The sequence below is a fragment of the Branchiostoma belcheri genome, unplaced genomic scaffold (genome assembly GCF_001625305.1).
Source record: "Branchiostoma belcheri isolate BF01 breed outbred unplaced genomic scaffold, Haploidv18h27 scaffold6, whole genome shotgun sequence".
Lineage (NCBI taxonomy): Eukaryota > Metazoa > Chordata > Leptocardii > Amphioxiformes > Branchiostomatidae > Branchiostoma > Branchiostoma belcheri.
The window spans coordinates 1,681,808-1,703,959 of NW_017804242.1; the positions used below are offsets into that span (position 1 = coordinate 1,681,808).

A 22,152-nucleotide genomic window follows, 5' to 3' on the forward strand; every position below is an offset into this window, starting at 1 on the left:
CCTCCCCCCCCCCCCAAAAAAAAAAAGGTGGGGAATATCTAGAAAGGTAACAATCTTCCCCACCAACCTCTGCTTGGAGAGTAAATTTGAAACACATTTCCAGCCAAAAATGCCAGGACAACAGAGGCGATCAATAAAATCCAGCAGTCTATATGGACAGGTGGTCACTAGTCTGTAGACACGATTCCTTATGCTTGTGTCAATGGGAAAAATTATCTAAGTGTTTCTAGAGTTCAGGTCCAGACCCCTATAGTACAGGTTTGACTATAAGGCCACACCAATTTAATTTCTTGGTTAACGGATTCGCCGCTTCATTTTTTTCTGATTTGCAAATAAAAATAAAAATTTAGAATCAACTGCAAAATGCTCATATTTTGCCCTGAACAGTTGAAAACAGTCCTTTTCATCCTAGTTGTTACGGTTATTCCATCTTTCAATGCAATGGTATCATTAAAAGTTCAAAATTCACTGTTTAAATTTTGAACGAGCATGGTGTGTTGACTTCATGGCTCCTATCGTACCATTTTGGGCCATAAAAGGATGCCTAGGCCTGTTTTATTATGGGTTCACCACATCACGAAGTGGTGGTGAACCCATATTGCTTTTTCTGATGTTTCTTCTCCTCCTTCTCCTCCTCCTTCTCCTCCTCCTGCCATATCTTTAAATGGATTCAGCTTCTTCATTTTAGGGCCTAAGGTCCTGAAATTTGGTATGGAGGTACAGTGGGCAAATACCCCTAGGCGTTTTTTAAATTTTTGTGATACAGGCTTTTAGAATGGTTTTATTTGAGTTTTTTGGCTGTGTTATAGCAAATGTATTACTGTGTTAGTGGGCCGTGGGCACGTCTGGGCATGAGTCATCACAATGGAATGCAGGGCATCAACCAATAGGCATGCAGCTTTCCTCTATACTTCTTGCTGATTGGCTGTTGGGATTTAACTTGATTAACACCCGCACAGAGCATTTCCACCTGCACAGAGCATTTCTTGCTGATTGGCTGTTGGGATTTAACTTGATTAACACCTGCACAGAGCATTTCCATACTGACAGTATGTCTTTATTCAAGTGTTTTGGTAGGTATTTCAAGCTTTTCTGCTCCAGCAATGGAATGCGGGGCATGAACGTTTTTTATTTTATTTTGAAAATCAACAGTTTGCATTATGCAATTAAAAATCCTAACCAATAAAGTAGGGAATAGCTATCCAACTGTTGTTTTAGTTGTATGTTACTTCATATTATAGTTATATCAATGTAATTTACTAAATCATTGTTTTCCCTTGTGTTTCTCATTCTTTCCCTGCCATGTGGTAAAATGTGGTGAACCCATCGCTGTATTTGCTCCAAAGCAAATATTGGCCTTTCTAGTTTTCTTTCTTTTTTTCGCCCGCCCGCTTCATTATTTTTCTAGAAAAATCCGTTAACCAAGAAATTAAATTGGTGTGGCCTAATAGTATAATATATATATGTTTGAAATCTTGACTCTTCAAACCCCCACTGCAAAGCTAGATCTGTCTGTCCCACAAGGGACAGTACTTTCCCTACATTCTTAACAGGCCTAGCCCAAATGACCATGTCGTCTATACAAACACATCAACACTGCAGCTGAGCACAGGAGACTTCAACGCTTGTTGTCCAACATAGTGGCATGTCAATACAAACAACCACTGTTTTTGTTTACATCAATTCTTGGTACTGTAGGGGTATGCAAATTATTGGTACGCAAAAAATGTGGCAGTGGCATCAAGGTGATGCCCCGTATGATACAATGGCCCACAAAAGTGGAAAAGTCAAATTATACCTGAAGTTAGGGGGACTGTCCCACAGTACAAGTACGTCCTTCCGACAGGTAGCCTGGTTTGGCCAATCATGAAGTTATACACGATTTATGACTGGCAAAGTTTCACACCTATGACACGGGAAACAGATATCCTAAGAAGAAAGTTGTGACTACTTACGTAGACTGGAGCTTCGCTGGGTGAGAAGGCCATACGACATCCTTCTGAAACAGGAGAAAAGCATGTAAGAAATGATATATCAACATACATTCTATCCAAAACAATTATTACACACTAGAATAAAATACGATCTGTCAATTTTGTCTTTTGTACTTTTCACTTGACTTCAGTACTAAGAGTCCAAAATGCAGTTCTTGGCATACTGAGTATATGTATATACTTGTACATGTACATGTACTTTTCAATTACAATTACAATTATGCCTGTATTGGTGAACTGTGCTTATTTTGTTGCCGGTCCTTTTGTGTGACATCACCACCAAAGTCATTTTTCTGATCCAACTTCTAGTTAACTACCCGGACAGGCTGCAGAAGGTGAACGTGCCTGTCATCAACCACTCTACCTGTAACGGCGCTAACTCTTACGACGGTGACATCACCTCCAACATGTTCTGTGCCGGCTACATGGATGGCGGCAAGGACTCCTGCCAGGTAACGCCATCGACCAAACTACTTTCGCTTATTTTTGACGCCAAAGATTCTAGTGCCTGAGTGCATTGAGTGGTAGGGAATCATTCTGTCCCTTAAAATGTTGATCCAATTTAGACTTAGAGACTTTTGGGGTTGTGAGATAAAATGTTTCCACACATTTGTAGTCAGCATAACTTCATAACCCCTTTATGGATTGTGATGATATTTGGTGTGTTGGTAGGCCATAGGAAGACAAAGGTCAAGGTCAAATATGGGCCTCCTGGTCACTGACCTTGATACTGCAGCAGAACTTCCGGTTTTTGTATTTTTCGTCCTGAAGATGCTTTAGTCATGAGCTAATTTGCATAATCAATGTGTAAATTCCATGCTTCCTTAATGGTGAATGATGGGAATTTTATACCTTGTGACACGTGTAATTTACTTAAAGGTTAACATCACTATGCATATATTATGTTAATATAGAGACCTTGAACTTTTGTAGAATATGCTAAGAATAGTCATAGAGAGATATACTCATAGAATGAACGACAGACCTGGAAAAATCTTATTTTTGTTTGTTATACTCAGTCCTCTTTCCAGTAACAGTTGAGTTTTTTTATTCTAAATGTTTGCATAAACAGCCAGTTCCCCTTCCAGTTGGAATTCTGCAGATCTTGAATGTTCACAGTGGTTTAATTTTCATGGTGCTCCTTATACTGCCATGATGAAACTGTGCTGGGTTATAAAAACCACACCCTTCCTGTGGTATGGTATAATTAGAACACTGATAGACAGTATCCTGTACCCATTAGGGTTGTTTATTTACCAGCCTGTACAGAGGTGTATAGTAAAGTATGTGCTCAGATGTAACCATGACACTAGCCTGGTAACCATAGATTGTGAGTTCCCCGGTATCTCTTAGGTGTCAAGGCCAATTGGTGTCATATACCGTGATGGTTTCAATGACTTCGCCCGAAGAGGAGAGCGAGAGTCGAGACATCTACGGACGGCCGAAGTCAGAAAGGCCGGCTAGAAAAATATAGACTGACAGAAAAAAGTGGCCTATGGTCAGTATGACTACAGCCCGTCAAGCCGGTCCGTGAAGAATGGTTACTAGCTTACTATAACATAACACCAGGGTTTGATCCACCAACACTTACGTATCAAGAAGAAAAGCAGACTCGTGACTATTTATTTTTAACACTTACGCAATGACTTAGTTACATAACCTCGCCGGGAAGAAGGCGAATTGGTAGCAAATTTGTTATACATACTACTTTAGAAATAACGTACAAACTACGCAAGGGAAAGGATCACCTCCGCCAAGGTCCTGTAGACTGGTCAATAGTTATCAAAGCTACACCACATCTTCAACTTTTAAAGGCTATCTGCAATGGATTAACGCTAATCCTTATCTTCAGACGCACACATACCTGTGTGAAAAGTCACCACCTGTTCAGACATCTTACGTACCTAGGGTACCTTATCTGATGGTTACTGTGTGTATATATTCATTGTTCACGTACACTTAAGCCACCAGTCTTTGACTCAATTTGCGGGAGAAGCCTCTTCACGCCGACCGACTGATACTCACCATGCGCCTTTTCGTCGTCATCGCTCTTGTCTGTTACGCTGGTAGGTAGCATTTTGTCCTCTGTGCTATAGCCAGCTCCACAATGCCAACGGCCTTGAGCGGAATTTGTTGATCGTCAGAGGGTCGCCGAATTTCAAAATCACCAGAGTCAAGATTATTTTTCGCCCCAAATTCGAACTTTAGAAGTGATTGTCAGGTCTCTAAACATCACGCAGTGATCCGTCCGAAAATGTCCTATAGAGCTCGCAGTCTAGTCTGGCGAGGTGTTTTTCTGCTGTGTCACAAAATCTACTAACATCGCGATGTTAGTAGATTTTCTAGCACGACATATGGTGTTGAGCCATACAGCTAGCTCCTGTATGCAACTTATATTTGTTACGGTAAATTTTACCAAAGCCTATGATATTACCAGAACTTACCAGAACCACATTTCTATTAATTTTCCAAATTCAAATTCCGAATTTGAAACAAATTGGCCAATTGACTGATGTAAACAGAAAAGTTAAGGATGATTAGGCGCCTTGGCTGTACTCCTTGAAAGGAAAGTCCCTTTGTACGAAGGGCCAAAACTACAATGCGGCTATGTTGCGGCAAGGCTGTTTCTTTACACTCTTCCGTAGCCTCTGTGCGTAAAACAGTAGAATAGCTTGTTGTAAATAATAATGTAAAAATAAAATAGATAATGGGGTATATTCACAGTTTTGACTGCGGAGGGTGTAGTTTTGGTCTTTCGTACTTTTATCCAGCGGCGGAGGAGAATGGAGACCGCATTGTCGGCGGGACGACGGCTACCCGAGGCCAATTCCCCTGGCAGGCGTCTCTGCAGGAGCACCACAGCCATTTCTGCGCCGGCACCCTCCTCAACTCTGAGTGGGTTCTCAGCGCAGCTCACTGCGAAGTCAGGTACTGCAGCTTTCTTCACTTCTTGTATAGTTGGGTAAGTCATTCTCATCGTGCGTTTGCACGTCCTTGAGCTCAGCTATCACTCCACACTGTTCCCAAAGTCAAGCAGATGACAGTCTCTGGACGGCATGACTACTTAGGGATATATAGGGGCAGGTGTGCCACAGAGAAGAATTCTGAGTACTAATTCCTTGTCATTCAATAAAATAAAACTGCTACCTACAACGTTTTGCTGATGATGCGTCTCTATACAAGTTGGGATCCACGGCACAGGAAGTGGCACAACAATTTGTATCCATTTGGTTTCCGTGACTTTGGGCCTGAACTGAAGATACATCCAAACAAATGCAAGATCTTGTGCATCAGGCTCCGAGACAAGCTGTCCCGGAAGGCACTTGAAATGACGTTCAACACGATGGTCCGACCCGGAGTACGCCTCTGTGCCGCTTAGGGACCCCGGACAGTTACTGTCGGTAGTTCATCGTGGAAGATGTTAGCGCGAGGTCCCTCTACCGATCCGGGTGTCCATCAGCAGAGCCTTGAAACGAACACCCTCAAGGACATTCATGCAGGAGCTTGAATAGGACAGACGATCGACCAGAAGAGTCTCTCACCCCATGATAGTTATGTACAAGCTGGTACATGGCCTTGTCCCACCTCACTGGCCACTTCATCACAAAAGAAGATCGAAAAAAGAGTCACATAAAGTGCGGTCATTTTCTGCTCACACATGCAGAGCTGAAGCATCAGTTGTCCCGAGAAGGTAGTCATAATCACAACATCATGGCGGCCAGACTGCACAAACTTGAACTGGGATGAACTATTCTTGAATTTTGATTGTGCAATTGCAACAATCGTTGAAGGAACCATATATACGCGCATGATCATTGTATTTCTTTTAGGCCTGTATTCACTGATTTGTATGTATTCATACTTGCATAGACGCTGTTTTGAAATGTGCAATTGATGTGTTATGTACACGACACCGGTACCAGCTGTCTGTGTACCACTGTGTATCGCTACAATCTGGATATACTAAAATTCAGCTGAGAGTATATGATGTTGTGTTATTGCTGTCTGCAGTGCTAGCAGTCTGACTGTGGTTCTGGGAGAGCACGACTTGAGCGGCCAACACAACGATCACGAGCAGGTCAAACATGTCTCACGGGTCATCGTTCATCCCTGTAAGCAACAATGCATTATATATTCCTTATCCTTATTATGCTATGCCATTATTGGAGACGCACATGTAACGCTATGTGTTATTGGGCTAAGATCACATATCTTACATCGTTTTTTCATTCTACTGTTTGTTGTTATATCCCTGTGTCATTTGCAGACAGAAAAAAATTGATCAAATAAATGGGGGAAACAGTCGTGCATGTACGGACAGTCATTTTTTGTAAAAGAGCTACATGAAGATAAACTTACAACCAAGGAGGTTCTATCACAGAATGTCCTTGTTACAACAGACCATGGGTGCCATTTAAAAATGTCCTCACTTGATACGACGACAGTGTTCGAAATACTAGGTAGCGCACTAGCAATTGCAACCTGATTTCCTTGTGCGCTAGTTTCTCCCAGACCCAGGTAGCACACCGCGCTACCTGAAAATATGTACCGCTGAACTTAGTGGTGCAAGCGTTCTCTGTGTGGGCACCACCAGGCAACCTAAAATTCTGATGCGCTACCTAGTTTTTGCCCTAGGTAGCACACTCTGCTACCTGGCTCAAAAAAGTATTTCGAACACTGCGACGAGGTTTTATTTCTAGTGATGATGTACTGCTGCTTGATGCTGATTGTTGATGTACCAATAATCTCTACAACCACGAACGCTTTGTTCTGCTTGTCTAGACTACCACCCCAATACCGTGGACAACGACATCATGTTGATCCAGCTGAGGAGTCCCGTCACCATTAACAGCTGGGTGAGCCCGGCGACCGTGCCGTCCTCCATGGTGGCCGATGGGACCGTGCTCACCGTGACCGGCTGGGGAAACACGGTCTCCCTCGGAAGTAAGTAATATAACCTACAGTCCACGGGTCGATCCCGTCTGCCAGTCACATGGCTGTGCACCCCTCACGTATTTCCACTTGTACTTTTTGACGGGGGTGGGCGGGGCTATAGCATTGATCTATTGCGAGTGACTCACGGTCATCACCATAAGAAAATACTGCAAATTGATTGCGCGGGGACTTTTTCAATTTTTCAATTAATTACAATTATGCACGTATTGGTGAGCTGTGCAGGGACTTGTGACACCAAAATGTAACATTTTATTAATCATAGTATTTTTCAATCAATTACAATTATGCCTGTATTGGTGAACTGTGCTTATTTTGTTGCCGGTCCTTTTGTGTGACATCACCACCAAAGTCATTTTTCTGATCCAACTTCTAGTTGACTACCCGGACAGGCTGCAGAAGGTGAACGTGCCTGTCATCAACCACTCTACCTGTAACGGTGCTAACTCTTACGACGGTGCGATCACCTCCAACATGTTCTGTGCCGGCTACATGGATGGTGGCAAGGACGCCTGCCAGGTAACGCCATTCTGTTCCTATCGACCAAACTACTTTCGCTTATTTTTGACGCCAAAGATTCTAGTGCCTGAGTGCATTGAGTGGTAGGGAATCATTCTGTCCCGTAAAATGTTGATCCAATTTAGACTTAGAGACTTTTGGGGTTGTAAGATAAAATGTTTCCACACATTTGTAGTCAGCATAACTTCATAACCCCTTCATGGATTGTGATGATATTTGATGTGTTGGTAGGTCTTACGAATTCTTGTTTACTTCATGTGGCTATCAAGTAGGTCCGTGTGACTTTCTGGTGGAAGAGAGAGACAACTGAACTAAGGCAATAAGTACTTTGCTGAGGCCTTGTTTTAGACCTTCTTACTACGGTCTTTTACAGAAGTAACCGAGTGATTTGCGTTGCCCATATGAATCCATACAGGGAGACAGTGGCGGCCCTGTCACGAGAGGCAGCACGGTGTACGGCATCGTGAGCTGGGGCTACGGCTGTGCCGAGCGGAACTTCCCGGGCGTTTACACCAAGGTCAACAGGTACTACTCCTGGATCAACGGTTACATCAACTAAATCAGCCGTTTCAACACGAAACCGTGTGCTGATCAGATCTTCAACACATTGCGGAATAAATGTGTGGTCATAACAACACGTAATCTGAGGTGATCTCAACTTCAAGTGATCTCAGCGGGATATGGGATATCCAGTGTGGTTTGGGACACCCGGGTTAATGGAAAAAGAAGTCCAGTCCGATTGGCGGAAAAAGCAGTCCAGTCCGATTTTGGGGTGGAAAAAGCAGTCCGGTGGTTTCTACGAAATTTTACGAAAGACCATAGGCACAATTTTTTCTTGTGTGTGTACTTCTAGTTTCTATGGGTACTTCGAGTTTCTATGAGTACTTCGGGTTTCCACCCCCAAATCGGACTGGACTGCTTTTTCCGCCAATCAGACTGGACTCCTTTGTCCATTAACCCTGGGACACCCACGTGGAAGTTTGGGACAGCTACTCCCCCCAGACAGAAATCAACTGTCCTTCAAATTGTATTTCTAGCAAAACACATACATGGAGAGGAGCACCCCTTCTTAAAGTTGCAACTTACATTAAATTCTGTATCTGTTTAGCCGGTACAACAGCCCTTTGGCGTAACGCACCAGCTTCGCAGGCACGTGGCACGGCAGCAGCTAGCTATATTACACTGTGAAACGACTTGTTAAACCTAACCCTTGAACATTTAACTCTAAACATTGTAATTTGTAATTAAATCTATCTAATGAGAATGCCCCTACTGAACTTGGTGACAGCGAATTCCACTCTACTAGGAAAGAATGAATTTTTGAACACCTCAACCCTTGGTTGATAACTCTTCTACTTGAAGGCATGGCTATTTCTTGTTCTTTTCTGGGCTGGTATTAGGTACTTAGTACTAGTAGTCCGCCTTGTAAATTGCCCCTGTAAAGCATCTACTAGGCACAACACAACACAACACAACAAGACAGGTCCATTTGTCCATGTACTGTGATGCAGACCAACTGTAGGATAACAAGTGGTTGTCCCACATGTACATGAACACCAGTAGTCCACACAGGTACCCTGGGACCTGCCCTGCAGGCATGACCTTTCACCCCCATTTGTCAGCTCTGCTGTGATAAGCCAAGTCTCCCATTCAAAACGCCCATCTGTTAACTTAAAGGTGTCCACTGCAACTTCAGGGAAGCAAAACTGGACTTTCAAAGCCAATTTTCTGTCATTCTTCCAGTGTAGTAAGTTGAATCAATCCTATCCCATAGCATACTGATATCTGGGAGGCAAAATATGAATTTTATTATGATGTCACAGATGGAAAACAGTTCTGTAAATGCTGGTTTTAGCCATTTATGCTAAGAATTGGCAGTGGGCAAAAGTCAATGTCAGACAGATTTCCTCATCCAGAATATTTTACCATCCACACCCACACGCTACATCAGTTATCTCCCTCCAAATCAAAGGATGATACTACTACTACTACTGTATGCTATATCACATTATAGTCAGTTACTAATGTTTTGTCCTATTCACTATGTTTAAAAAAAGACAGTCCTTGCCATGAAGTTTTGCATTCAAGATTTCCTGTACTGAATTACTGTACAATGTAGTTAGAATATCTGCAAGGCCCTTGAAATAAACAGGAAGTACCAACCCTGCGGCAATTTTTTTAGTCACTCTAGCGGTTGACTACTAACTAGTATATACTCCCTTACCATGTGGTCTCCCCTGGCCATGCAAACCCTGCTTGCCTGTTAGAGACTTCAGGTAAGAATCCACTGAGGAAAGAGTCTTGGAACACCACTCGATTAGCTGGAATATCCTCCCCATGGCTGCAGGGCTGACACTCCCTCTCTCAGCTCTTCAGCCGAACGAACTATAGACGAGGTCACACAAGCCCCGGCTTATCTCGCTTTGCTTCCTTGCCTCTGATCATACTCGTGGCGACAACAATACGTCATCAAAAAAACATGCCCCATTGCTCTGAAGTAGAACTAGTACTACTAGGACGAGAAGTGAACTGAGAAAAAATTGTGATTTCACTTTACTAGTCACAATTGTACAAAGGAAAGAAAGATGACAGAATACAGACATGGAAAATGAGCTATCGTGGCATAGACCATATGTACCCCCCAGGAAAATAGTAGGTTGTTCTTTGGATGTACGCCAAATACTCTATTTTATCATGGTCCAGCCACTGGCGTCCCCTGATTAGATAGATTTAGTGATGGGAATGACAGCTTTGAAAGAAAAAAACAATCCTACCAATCTAATACCGGTACATGAAAATATATTACCACGTTGCCAGACGAAAACATATTATCATACAACCAAATCTAACGCAATGAAAATATAATATCATATAGCCAATTGACCAATCAGACGCCTTGTTTTTCAAACTAGGGAAGTGATAAGCGGAGCATGGATGTCAACCATAGAATAAAGGAGCCAGCATGGCCTAAAACTGACACAGTAGGTTCTCCCTGGCCTGCCAAAGGTCTCCACCCTTCAACACAGGTCAGCTCAGTTTTACTTGGCAGGTCTCCCAGCTTATCTTGTACCATGCATTACATATCTATTCCTCACTCAGGACTCGCCTCTGTACAAACCGGGAGTCCAGGGCTGGAAATATCGCAATCTCAATATAGCTACCTCAAGTAACCTGACCTAGTTACGCATATGCAGAGTAGTGCAGGTAAAATTGGAGTTGTGTTGGTATTTCTACTTCCTGAACCTAACCTGCACCTGCCCATGTACTACATGTTTACAGACATGTGTATGTGGATTTTTATTTGCTTTATCAACTGTTACTACATATGAAGTATAAAAGAAAAAAAAGTTTGTGAACAATTTTTAGTATGATCCACACTTCCTAAATTCTGAGTAGTGCAAGTTAAAATTTTGTGATGCAGGTAATTTTCATGTTTCCTGCAGCAGAGCGGGTATGATCTATCACTAGGGATATGAATCAGCTCCAGATTGTACATACTTTGGCAACAACAGCTGAAAAGAGTGCAAGTACTTTCATCTGAACTCTAGATCTCTCCCTCAAGTATAAATTATAGTGTTTATTGTAATAAAGCTTCAACAACATTTGGTGCAATGATCAACTCAAGTACGGTTTCTATTATTACCGTAGTACCTTCATTACAAAGGACATGAAGGAGGGCCTTTTTCGTAGTAATCAGGCCGTTTTAGACTTCGTAATTCGTAGGCAGCCTCCGCAAAAATCAACGTAATTCGTAATTGGACATTAGCCGCCAATCGTAAAGTCGTAATCAGCTCTGAGACTTTAACGTAATTCGTAATAGGCGGCGAAAATTTTGCGTAATTCGTAATCACTACCCCCCCTTGCAGGCCCTCATGAAGACATAATTGCAGTTAATGAGATTTAACTCCCCCGCCACGTGTGCAACTTTGCGGTGTGCGGCTCATTAGTTCACCTAGTTCTCCGAGCTCAAGTGGAAGCAATTACAACCAACTGTTCTGTCACTGTTGGGGATCCGCAAAACAACCCACTGTGTGAGTCGGTCATGTGCAAGTTTAAAGTTAAACACCACTTACAAATCATGTCTGAAAGACTACCTTCACTGGGTTAGAACTTATAAAACAACGAAGGATGTAATGAATGATGAGCGTAGATCGATAGAGCAGGATTAAGTTATAAGACAACAATTCTGCTAATGCAGAAACTTGGCAGCTGCTGCTTTTTTCTGGGTGGGGCATTTTGAGTTCACTGACTCCCCGTCAAAGACGCCGCAAATCTCTGAAGAGAAGGCATGGCCAGGCGGTAAACAACTTTACTGCATTAAGTTGATACAGCATTGTTACTCTAATTGGCCCTACCCTTAATTGTTGCTTGACAAATCTGGTGTCCGTGGAGTTTTGGCAGTGAGAAGTTGGGATCTTCAGCGGCCCACAGTGTGTATCTGGGTTAATGTCCAGAAAAGGGGATGGTACAGCGACATGTGCTTGTAATCAATCAGCTGTAAATCTTGTGAAGTGCAGGAGGGAGGGTTTGGTGAAGTGAGTGGGTGCAAAATGTCAGAGGTAGGCCCAGGTTGCCGCTCCGGGGTGGGACCAAACACTCCCATGTTATGCAACAACAAACGTGACATTTCTGACTTACCATGATATTACTTTTGTTCCCTTTTTTTTCACAGCAATGGGCTATTGTCCCACTTCCGTTTTTCTCTTATTATAATATAATAAATCAAGCAGACAGGCTAAGGATCAATACAGTGACAACTATTGCTTGGTCTCTTGAGAGGTTACCTTAAGTTTCTTAGAGACCACCTGTCCAGCCACTAGAAACTTGCTCTAATTAAAGTAACAAATTACAGTAATTGGCCTTATTTTAGCAATGACCTGGCATGGTTATCTGATAGGGTCATAGGTCATGACCTAAAACAATACAGTATACTATACATGCATGTACATAGCCAATATGATACAGGAATCCTGGATCTAGAAGGTAGATGTCCGGACTATAGCACCTTTATGGGTTGTGTCTAACTTATAAAGTATAAGGGATCAAGAAAAAATATTCCAAACTAGAAATTATCTGTTTTTTACCACCAACTGTTGAGTAAACAATTAAGTTATACAAACAGAATTCAAGAGACTCATTATGCCACAAGCAGATCTGAATATGTGTAATAAACCTCTGGGTGTGATAACTCCCACAATGCAAAAATAGGTAAATACTTTAAACATTCCTTTGTTATTAGAAAAGACACTGAAGCCCACAATTAGCCCCACCTGATTATAACAAGGTATTACAGATTAATTGATGTTAACCCTTATTGTTTAGTAAGTGGAATTATAAGATTTATTTTGTACTTCTTCTTGTTGTTTAAATAATGTAGGAAAGTCAGTCCTTTTTGCTGCATCCATAAAGCTTTCATACAAAGGTAAATAAAGTAAATGGAGATGACTCACTGAACAAACATGTGGGAAGACCAGGTAACATATTCTGGCTTGAACTGATATTTGTGTAGGATTATGAATATGCAGAGAAAGGCACTATTGTACACTGGATCCTGGTATACAATATATTCTTGACTGTTTGAAAAAAAATGGTAAAACCTAAATGTTTGTTATTTATGTTGTTAAGAGTTTTTAAGTTAGCTGTAGAATTCCAGACTCAAACTCAGTAAAGCAGAAAGATTTATAATTAGGTTTAACTGGCATTTTACACTTTGCATGTTGTACACACAAAATCGTTTCTGTGCACCTAAACTTTAAGGTTAGCTGAACCCATGATTTCTACTTATTGATGTAGGTTTATTTATTTTAGTTGACCTTTGTTCTCTTGATCATATGTTGTTATTATATTGTGTTATTTTATGTCGGGTTTCTCCCCCAGGGGTCATTGAAAATCACCAACAGGTAATATAACACTATCCCAATGAAATAAATACTAGCAAACTTAAAGTTAAACCTACGGTATTCCAAATAACAAATTTTAAGCCCAAGACCAGGCAGTACTGTGGGTGTATGGGTGTGACCAGTTACTTTGTTCACTTAAAACGAGAGAAAACTGTTTTCACAAAGGAACAAACTTTGGTTATCCGAGGAAGTTGGGCAACCGTTACTTCAAATCACAGGTAATCGGCTCCTGAGGACCTCGTAAAGTCTGGGTAATTATCGTCCATTTCTCAGGTTAATGTGCCTCAAATCTGGGACACGAAAATTCCCGCTAGCTGACCAGGGTGGGAACCTATGCTGGGGACGTCACACTTTAAGAATTGTCGGTCGGATCCGGGGTGACCCTTACCCCCGGGCTAATCACCTCACAAAACAATCGTGGCTCTGCAATGGGCAGCCAAATTGTGTCAGCATCTTTACTAAAAGTACTAGCAAGGGCTAGCCGCTAGCCTGAGCAAGGAATGTTCTCGGGAGAGGACCTCTTGAGCCGGTCAAAGAAAATGAGAAACATGAGAAGTTGTCGAGTTGCCATGTTGACATGATACACCTGAGCGGTCCAGGTGAGGCGACAGATCTGGGTGTGTGATGTTTCCGTCCCAACACACCTTCACAAATTAATCGTCCACAAATATTTTGCACATGATGCACCTCTTTTATCACAATTAACATGCCGACCTCGCATTTTCTTAAGTATTTGCTCTTAGATCTGCCTGGTTGTGTCAAGAGATGGAGGGTTTGGTTCTGGTGTCCTGTTCCTACTTTATATTTATCTGGGGCAGATTTGCTTCGCACAGCGGAGCATAAAACTGCCTGGTAGTTATGAGGGCTGGGAGCTGGCCCGGACGCACACAGCTCCCCTGAATGTTAGCACAGGCTCTTCTGGCCTGCTCAGAAGTGTTTTTGTGCGGTAAGAGGGCTCATTAATATTGCCAAAGCCCTCCACAGCCAAAGAGGCCCGTGTCACGCAACCATGGGAAATCTCTCCCTCTCTCTCAAAACACTGGGCCACCCCAAAATGTTCAAAACAAATACATACCATTCTCGACCATGGTAGTCGCTGTGAGCGTGCCCCCGGCGCCTTTCCCGGTCGACTTCCTTACGGGATTGATGTATTACTCCAAGAATAAAATTGCCAAGACGACGTGATCGGACCCGGGGTCCTAGCCTAGGCCTTCGCAGTCCGCCCCTCCATTGCGGAAACTCCTTGTTCAAACATTGTCTGTGCACAAAGGTATTCGTTACGTGGTGGTGGCGGTACCCTCCCTCATCGAGAGCTCACGGGTTCGGCGTCCTGAACTCGCACGGGAAACAGCGTCGGTCTGTCCTCTCGCTATCAGTCACCTTGCACATAGATCGTACATCTCTGCTCACTCCGCGAGTCGTCGGAAAGGCATCAGAAACATCTCGCCATCCACATGACACGTTCCTACCGACCAACGGGCACCGCCGCCGACTCCAGCATGTTCAAGTTGAGAGTTTGCCGAACTTGTTTTCCCCGTTTAAAATCACCTAGTCTTCCTTCCACGCGGTTTCTGCAGTTCCGTCGAGTTGTAAGGACACTTCTGGGCGTCTTGGGTGACGTAGGAACCTGTCGTGAGACCCGATATAGCACTAAATTAAGGCATAAATTGACTTTGCTAACTCATGACTTGCTCGTCCGCCATATTTTAATAACTTACCTGGAGTATGCAAATGAGAAAGCGTCACTGATATCACGTGATTGGTCTGCTACATGATTGGTCGAACTGGCCAGGTGTGTGGCGGGAAAGGCACGAGAGCGGTCTGATTTCTAGAAAGTACTGATGAAACAAGAAATTCACCAAATACTTGTAGTATAATGATTAGCCAGGGGAGTTAGCCAGCTATAGAGTAACACATTTCCTGAGTTGTTTTCAAAGAAGGAGCTAATAATACCAAAGAATGAGGCTAAAATCGTGTTTCACACAATTTTTGTAATTCTGTAATATGTAACTTCACTGAAGGTTTCGTCGTCTTAGCAAGGAGGTTTAAACTTTTTTTTTCTTTTTCACAAAAAAAAATCATAAACTTGACGTAGCCATAAGTCGCACTACATGACAAGAAAATAAACAGCACTAGCTGGTTAACATAAAGAACACAGTGGAAGAGAGAGTTGTTGACTGGAAAAAACATTATTCCATGTTTCTCTTACGAACGACATTTCCAACCAATTAAAAAAGCAATCCAATAGAAACTTCCAAAGGATGACATCGCACTTTGTGATCACAAGAAAGGTGCCATGCAGTAACTGCCCTGAATGAGGTTAAACCAAACTGGGGCGTTCCAAAGTGTCATATTCAAATGGTCAATCCCTTTAGAAGCGTCGAAAGGGTGTAATAATGACGTCGCAGTTTGTAAGAAAGGTGCCATGTAGCTGCCATGAAGGCGTTAAACAGGGGCGTTACGCGGTGTCATGTTCAAACATCGCCTGCACAAAAGCCGCTGGCACTTTACCTTCCCAAGGACTTCTGGATAAATCCCTCCTTGACCTTCCCCTAATCGTGCAAGGACGAATGTCAGCTGCAACAGCTAGAGACAAGCTTCGAAACGATCGTCTGTAGCTGTGCCATGTTCGGCTTCACAACTTGATCTAGGACTAGTAGGAGGAAGAACTTAAAAGACGCGAAAAACTCGCCAAGTTTCCAATTTGTAAAGAGGTTGATTCTCCTTGCACTGACATGATGCATCGGAACTGGCTTTGCTACAAATTGTCAACTTCGATTTTCGCTACTTGGGATCGATAAATTGACTTGAAATGCAGGATGAATGAATGGGAGCCCACTCTGAACAAGTTCCTTGAAAAAAAAAGAGATTTGTGCTCCGTGTACTGGATTAGGACACGACGAAGCAGCTGTGGATACTACAGCTAGGGACTGTGCTACTTGTTGTTGGAGCTGGAGGAACATATCGCGTACCGGAGAGAAGCAAGCAACTTATAGAAAGTGTATTGCAAATTCATGTAATGCTAAATGCTTTGGATATAGCTACTGTTGGGTTTGATTTCTTTTCTGTGCCGACATTTTGGGAGATGTATGTGTTAGTAGAAATGCAGGTTTTTTTTTGTAGGCTGGGGAGGTGAATAAAGCTAGGGAACATTTTGGTGGCCATTTAAAATACTAGTAACTTATCTCTTTCGGTGCTGTAACGAGGGCAATGACAAATAAAGAACATGTCATCGATCCTCCACTGCATTTATAAGCAGGTGGTAAGGAAGTAGGCAGGCAGTGTAGATCTGAGTAGGGGCTAGCTAAAAAACTATTCGAACCTTTGCTGTTGGGTCGCAACACCTCCACCCTGTGTATTTACACCTCACAGCTCCACAAAGTCAGATAAAACCACCTCAGTATTGACAAAATATAAAATAATGGGCGACTTGTTTCCATGTCGTTTGTAGTTTCACAGCCAGTAGCAACAAAAAACGTTCAAGGGAGTGCGCATTTTACAAAGCTATTTATTTTGCCCCTTTCCTCCAGGAATGATATTTACCTGAATGCCATTTTCCATAGAGCGAAATCAGTAGTCATTTCAACCTTAATTCGTAGCGTCTTGAATGTAGCTTAAACTGAAGCCAGCAGGTTGAATCTATTTAAAACGTAATTTTACGAAGGAAGCCGCTGCTTTTCTGAATTAAGCATAAAACGCTGACCGTACGCCCGCGACCTACAGGTCGTTTAAGGTCATAACATTCAATATTGAATCAGTGTAACGTGACAATAGCGTGACGTGGACACACCCATCACATTGTTTGTACAACTATGCTATCAATGGTTAATACCCATATTAGGACAACTTTCTTCTCGTTAACTAAAAAGAAATTGTTTGTTTCAAAGAACTTTTGCGCAATACTGTACATTATGTTACAAATTTTGAAAGAACATGACTCTCACATCTCAGGAAATGTGCTGTGCTTACGTTGAAACTGGAGTTGCGTATCTGTTATCTACATTTACGTACATGTACATATGTATATCCATTTGCCAAAACCAATATTTGCAAACTGTTTGCTTTTTAGCTGAACATGTAATATTTGTCTTCTCTGTCATAGCCAGTGGTAGAGTAGATCTTCAGTCCAGTGGGCTAAACTGGTTCGAGATCACTTTCAATTCACTATCACTTACTAGCTAGCCTCTACCAGGCTTGGGGAAGCGGCTGGAAAGAGCAGAAATCGGCCAAATAGAGAGATGAGCATGCCAAGGGAGTTTGTCCGTTGAGAGAACATTTCGCCGCACCCCAAAAATGTTCTCTCAATGGACAAACTCGCTTTGCATGCTTATCTCTCTATTTCTACTCTTTCCAGCCGCCTCCCCAAGCCTGGTAGAGGCTAATCACTTACCACTCAATGAAAGAAGGAAGACAAAACAGATTAGGTTTTTGTATTTCATTTACTGCATCGTTTCATTGGCGTACAGAGTGCTCTACATATCCGTCTTCATCCGTCATTCTTTGAGACAACAAAGCTTTATCAAGTATAGAAGCTTTGGTGCTAAAAACTAATCACATGGAAACTGATTATATGTACTATTGTCAAAAGTGAAAGCATAAATTTAAGATCTTTGTTACAAAGCTTTCATAACATATGTGATGACATATCACTATCCCGTAAAGCACACTAATGTTGCTAATTGTGTACAGCTACTGTACTTCAATGCTAGCCGCATGGTCACATTCATTGTGGACCTTTGTATGTTTTTGATGCTAGCTGATAACTTTCAAGCTGGCTGTGACAGAAGCAACTGCCAACAAGGATCTAAAACAGCATTTTCTGTAACAGGACAGCCGAATTTTGCACTACGACTGTGCCCAGGCTATAAGACACATGCCTACTTTAAGCAGTGGGAATTTCGACAAATCATCATAAACAGAGTATTGCAAAAGTCATAAACACCATCTTTTAAATTCAAGTAATCTCACATTTTGCCCCCCCCCCTCCCACCTCCCCAGCTTCCTTACAATCAGCTGTACCAGAAATTTAAGGCACGACAATCATAAAAAAGGCTTTTCTACAATGTTTTTCACAATAGTTTTGCTATGTACACATGTAACACCGAGCATGGCTTGCTCATACAATATTTTTGAATCATAAACCATGATTGTTGGTTGTATCTCATCTCCATGTATAAAAATATAAATATACAAATATGCAGGTATTGAAGCAGACCCTACAGCTATCTCCTGCATTGTTTGCAGACTATTCCAAAGAGGTATTGGCATTGCCCGAAGCCTTTGATCACATGTAGTTGACTGATAAGCTGTGAAAAATAATGTTTGGTAAAAAAATTCATGGGACACCAACGAACCAAGTTTCAGGAAATATGGAAGTGATCAATACTAGTATATCAATGAGATCTTTCCACCATTTCTGTACAGAGTGACAAGAAGAAAAATCACAGTAACTGTTGCTTCATGAACTGTATCTGGTAGGTTTGTCGTTCACAAAAAAAATTAATAATGTGTGGCGTGTAGCTCTTTTGTTCATGCCCCCAGCCCAAAAATGAGTGGGACAGACAAACATGTAAATCTGCAGACAGTGCTGGAACTAGGTAACATAGAGATGACTACACTTTTCATACAACATATAAAAGCAGTGAAAATGTATGTGCTTATGATTAGTGATGTTACAAAAAAGCCTAAACACGACTTATGAACAAATCAGTCAGCTACAAACATCATGTCACAGGTACAATGTACCTTGGTAAACAAAACAAAGTCGCACCACTGTCAGAACAAAACGTTAAGACATTCAAAAGTCAGGAAATTCAATACACTTAAAATTTGTTTGAGATACATTTAGATTCTGTTTGCTTGAAAATTCTCTCAATTTCAAAATATTTGTATGTTAATAACTTGATACTGCCTTCATTTTAGCAAATAACTACTACTTTACTTACACAAAAGGTATCTGAATATCACTAGAAATACTATGAACAAAAGTTGTTATCATTGATCTGCCAGTAATATAGATAATCTCAACAGTAATAAAGTAATATTAATGTATTTAGTCATGGCTTTTCAAAGCTCTCAATGCCTTGGCATACCTTTGGCGGTTACCTATCTTTTGCACCAGGCCACCATTGGACCCTGTATGTAAGCCTGCACATATCATTACAATCATTTGAGTAATTGCACAACACTGTCTTGAGTCTGGTACATTCACGGCTGATGTACTGCAAAAATCTGTGGTACCTAACCCTGGTGGTAAGGATCCCATGCCAAGTACATGTAATCTGTTCAAGTACATCTACGCAAAGATTTTAGACTGATACTGGTTCTTATAATCTCCTGATTACTGTAAGCAATTTGTGATACACATTTGCTGGTTTTGATACTATGGAACCATATTACCAGTAGTTACATGTATGTTGTCAGGTCCTGGATTTTTTATGCCTGCTTTCACGGTATGTAACATGTTGTTACTCCGCCTCTTACTATTTTCTGAAAACATGACCCAAGTATGTTCTCCGAGATACATTTTCACAGTTGTATCTAAAACCTGTAAGAATTCTAGTTTGTTTCACGCTTGAGTTATGTATGCACAATTCCTTTTTCACCTGTAAGGCTCTGTTGGCAAAGGCCTGGGGGCATGTCCATGTATGCCTACCATGCCTGTCCCTGCCCCAGCCCAAATGCACTTGGCAATTTTCATCAGTCTTTCCGTGTGTGGGTAAGAACTGCCTCCTAGCAGGTACTGCGATGGTACTGCAGCTACTGGTACTGTCATCGCTTGACGGTACCCATGTACTGTTGTTGTCTGTTGCTGAGGTGCTCGGTTACTGCCAGCAACTTCTTCAAATGGCTCTGAAATCAAGCAAAACTTAATAAATATCTAAGAAATTGTAGGAAGTTCTTAATATATGACAAATTCACAATCAAACACGTGCTTCCCTTCCTGAAGATGGCATCAAGGTTTTTAAAAAGATTGTAGATTTTGCATTTGTGGTGTCTAACCTGGTTTGTAGTGTTTTACTTTTGTAGTTTCTCACCTGTGTGGTACTGAGGGTTTGTAGTTCCGTCAGGTGAGACAGACAGATCTGATGCAGGGTTGCCAGGTCCTGGGAGGGGTCAGATTTCACCTTCTCCGCTACTTCTGGGTAGGATGGGACATTCTGGACGAAATAACATCATGAAATGTGTTAGATTTGAACAAGCTAAGAACTCAATGTTAAGTCCCTCTAAATGGACTCCCAACCTTCTCTAGACCATGGTTGGGAGTTATTCTTCAGCAAGATCATCTGTGGTTGGCAGTTGGTCTTTAATTTAGTTGAAAGGTCATCTCTGCCAGTCGACTTTGAATGGAAAAAAAATCAAAGTCAGGAAATGCATATATATTCCAAGATTTGATCAGAGGAGCAAACTGGAGCTAGTAATAGGGTGGATTCCAGGCTACTCCCAACCGAGCGCCAACCTTGGTTGGGGAGTGGTCAGGGGCTAAGTCTTGGAAGGTCCTGAATGTGCAACTGGAGCTTAAAGCTTCAGTTCCACATAACTACATAGATTGACTTAGAAAATAATTTTACTATGGAGAAACTTCTCCTGTTGGCATACATACCGCCAGCTCATCCAGGAACATGATCATCCTCTCCTTGTTTTTCACAATAAAGGGGTTCACTGCTTCCATGTACGGTTCCTGCATTGATATAGAGAAAAGAACACTGACCTGTTAACACATACTTTACATAGAAAATGAGGAAACTAAGGGTCCAGAGAGGGATGGATTACAATTTGCTTTCAGTCGATGATAGATTCTACGCTAAATAGTAAATACAGTTAGCCTTGTACAAGTGACCACCTGTGACCACTAGTTGATAACCTCAAGGACATCATAATGTCCTTGGTAACCTCTTAGATAATTTTTTTTCCATTGACACAAAGTATATAGAAGACACACAGACAAGACTTTATGAGTCCCTGAGTGGTCTTCTTGGACAGTTTTGACTGTATCAATGACAAAGCATCACAGGGTTCCATGGCAGATAGCTTACTTTTGCACCAAACTCCACAAGATTTGCAAGATTCTGCAGTGACTTGGCTACCATGGTGAGAGTCCTGGCAGCGGTGGGGGTGGGAGACTCTGTGGGAAGACAAGGAAATAAAACATGACTACAACGTGCATTTGTTAGACCTACAGTAAAACCCCTTGGAGAAGACCTGTGACAGAAGACCTGGCACCATGGGATTATCCTGGCATACAGCAAAGAAAGTAGCCAAGGACAGACTCAGATGAAAACTAGAAAGGCCAATATTTGCTTTGGAGCAAATACAGCGATGGGTTCACCACATTTTACGACATGGCAGGGAAAGAATGGGAAACACAAGGGAAAACAATGATTTACATTGATATAACTATAATATGAAGTAAAATACAACTAAAACAACAGTTGGATAGCTATTCCCTACTTTATTGGTTAGGATTTTTAATTGCATAATGCAAACTGTTGATTTTCAAAATAAATAAAAAACGTCCATGCCCGGCATTCCAATGCTGGAGCAGGAAAGCTTGAAATACCTACCAAAACACTTGAATACAGACATACTGTCAGTATGGAAATGCTTCTGTGCAGGTGTTAATCAAGTTAAATCCCAACAGCCAATCAGCAAGAAGTATAGAGGAAAGCTGCATGCCTATTGGTTGATGCCCTGCATTCCATTGTGATGACTCATGCCCAAACGTGGTAAACAAGGCAGACTAACACAGTAATACATTTGCTATAACACAGCCAAAAAACTCAAAT

The 22,152-nt window shown here is 41.9% G+C and overlaps 3 protein-coding genes across 4 annotated transcripts in view; 1 reads left to right on the forward strand and 2 right to left on the reverse strand.

The window, feature by feature from the left end:
• The window catches only part of LOC109482233, a 47,294-nt gene extending 32,193 nt beyond the window's left edge, over window positions 1-15,101 (reverse strand). Inside the window, exons 1-2 of the mRNA XM_019784925.1 lie at window positions 14,442-15,101; window positions 1,956-1,999 (exon numbers count right to left, since the gene is read on the reverse strand). Coding sequence (XP_019640484.1) covers window positions 1,956-1,999; window positions 14,442-14,454 — 57 coding nt within the window. The 5' untranslated portion in view covers window positions 14,455-15,101. The remainder of the gene's footprint in view (window positions 1-1,955; window positions 2,000-14,441) is intronic.
• On the forward strand, window positions 3,835-8,103 carry LOC109482399 (trypsin-like). The gene is made up of 6 exons (XM_019785106.1): window positions 3,835-4,060; window positions 4,766-4,922; window positions 6,006-6,106; window positions 6,777-6,938; window positions 7,324-7,466; window positions 7,882-8,103. Exons 1-6 carry the CDS (start codon window positions 4,021-4,023, stop codon window positions 8,023-8,025), a joined length of 747 nt encoding a protein of 248 aa, XP_019640665.1. The 5' UTR covers window positions 3,835-4,020; the 3' UTR covers window positions 8,026-8,103.
• Window positions 15,102-19,153: 4,052 nt separating the features above from the next.
• LOC109482359 (ras GTPase-activating protein 1-like) overlaps window positions 19,154-22,152 on the reverse strand; it is a 24,072-nt gene continuing 21,073 nt past the window's right edge. For both annotated transcript variants that reach the window (XM_019785050.1, XM_019785049.1), the window contains 4 exons: window positions 21,403-21,491; window positions 20,970-21,047; window positions 20,404-20,526; window positions 19,154-20,218 (listed from right to left, as the gene is read on the reverse strand). In XM_019785050.1, the coding sequence (XP_019640609.1) occupies window positions 20,138-20,218; window positions 20,404-20,526; window positions 20,970-21,047; window positions 21,403-21,491 (371 nt within the window). In that variant the 3' untranslated portion in view covers window positions 19,154-20,137. The remainder of the gene's footprint in view (window positions 20,219-20,403; window positions 20,527-20,969; window positions 21,048-21,402; window positions 21,492-22,152) is intronic.

Coding starts and splice junctions, on each gene's coding strand:
- LOC109482399 (XM_019785106.1), top strand. CDS start 4,021: ATGCGCCTTTTCGTCGTCATCGCTCTTGTCTGTTACGCTG. Junction 4,061..4,765: donor CGCTCTTGTCTGTTACGCTG/GTAGGTAGCATT, acceptor ACTTTTATCCAG/CGGCGGAGGAGAATGGAGAC. Junction 7,467..7,881: donor GTGGCAAGGACGCCTGCCAG/GTAACGCCATTC, acceptor GAATCCATACAG/GGAGACAGTGGCGGCCCTGT.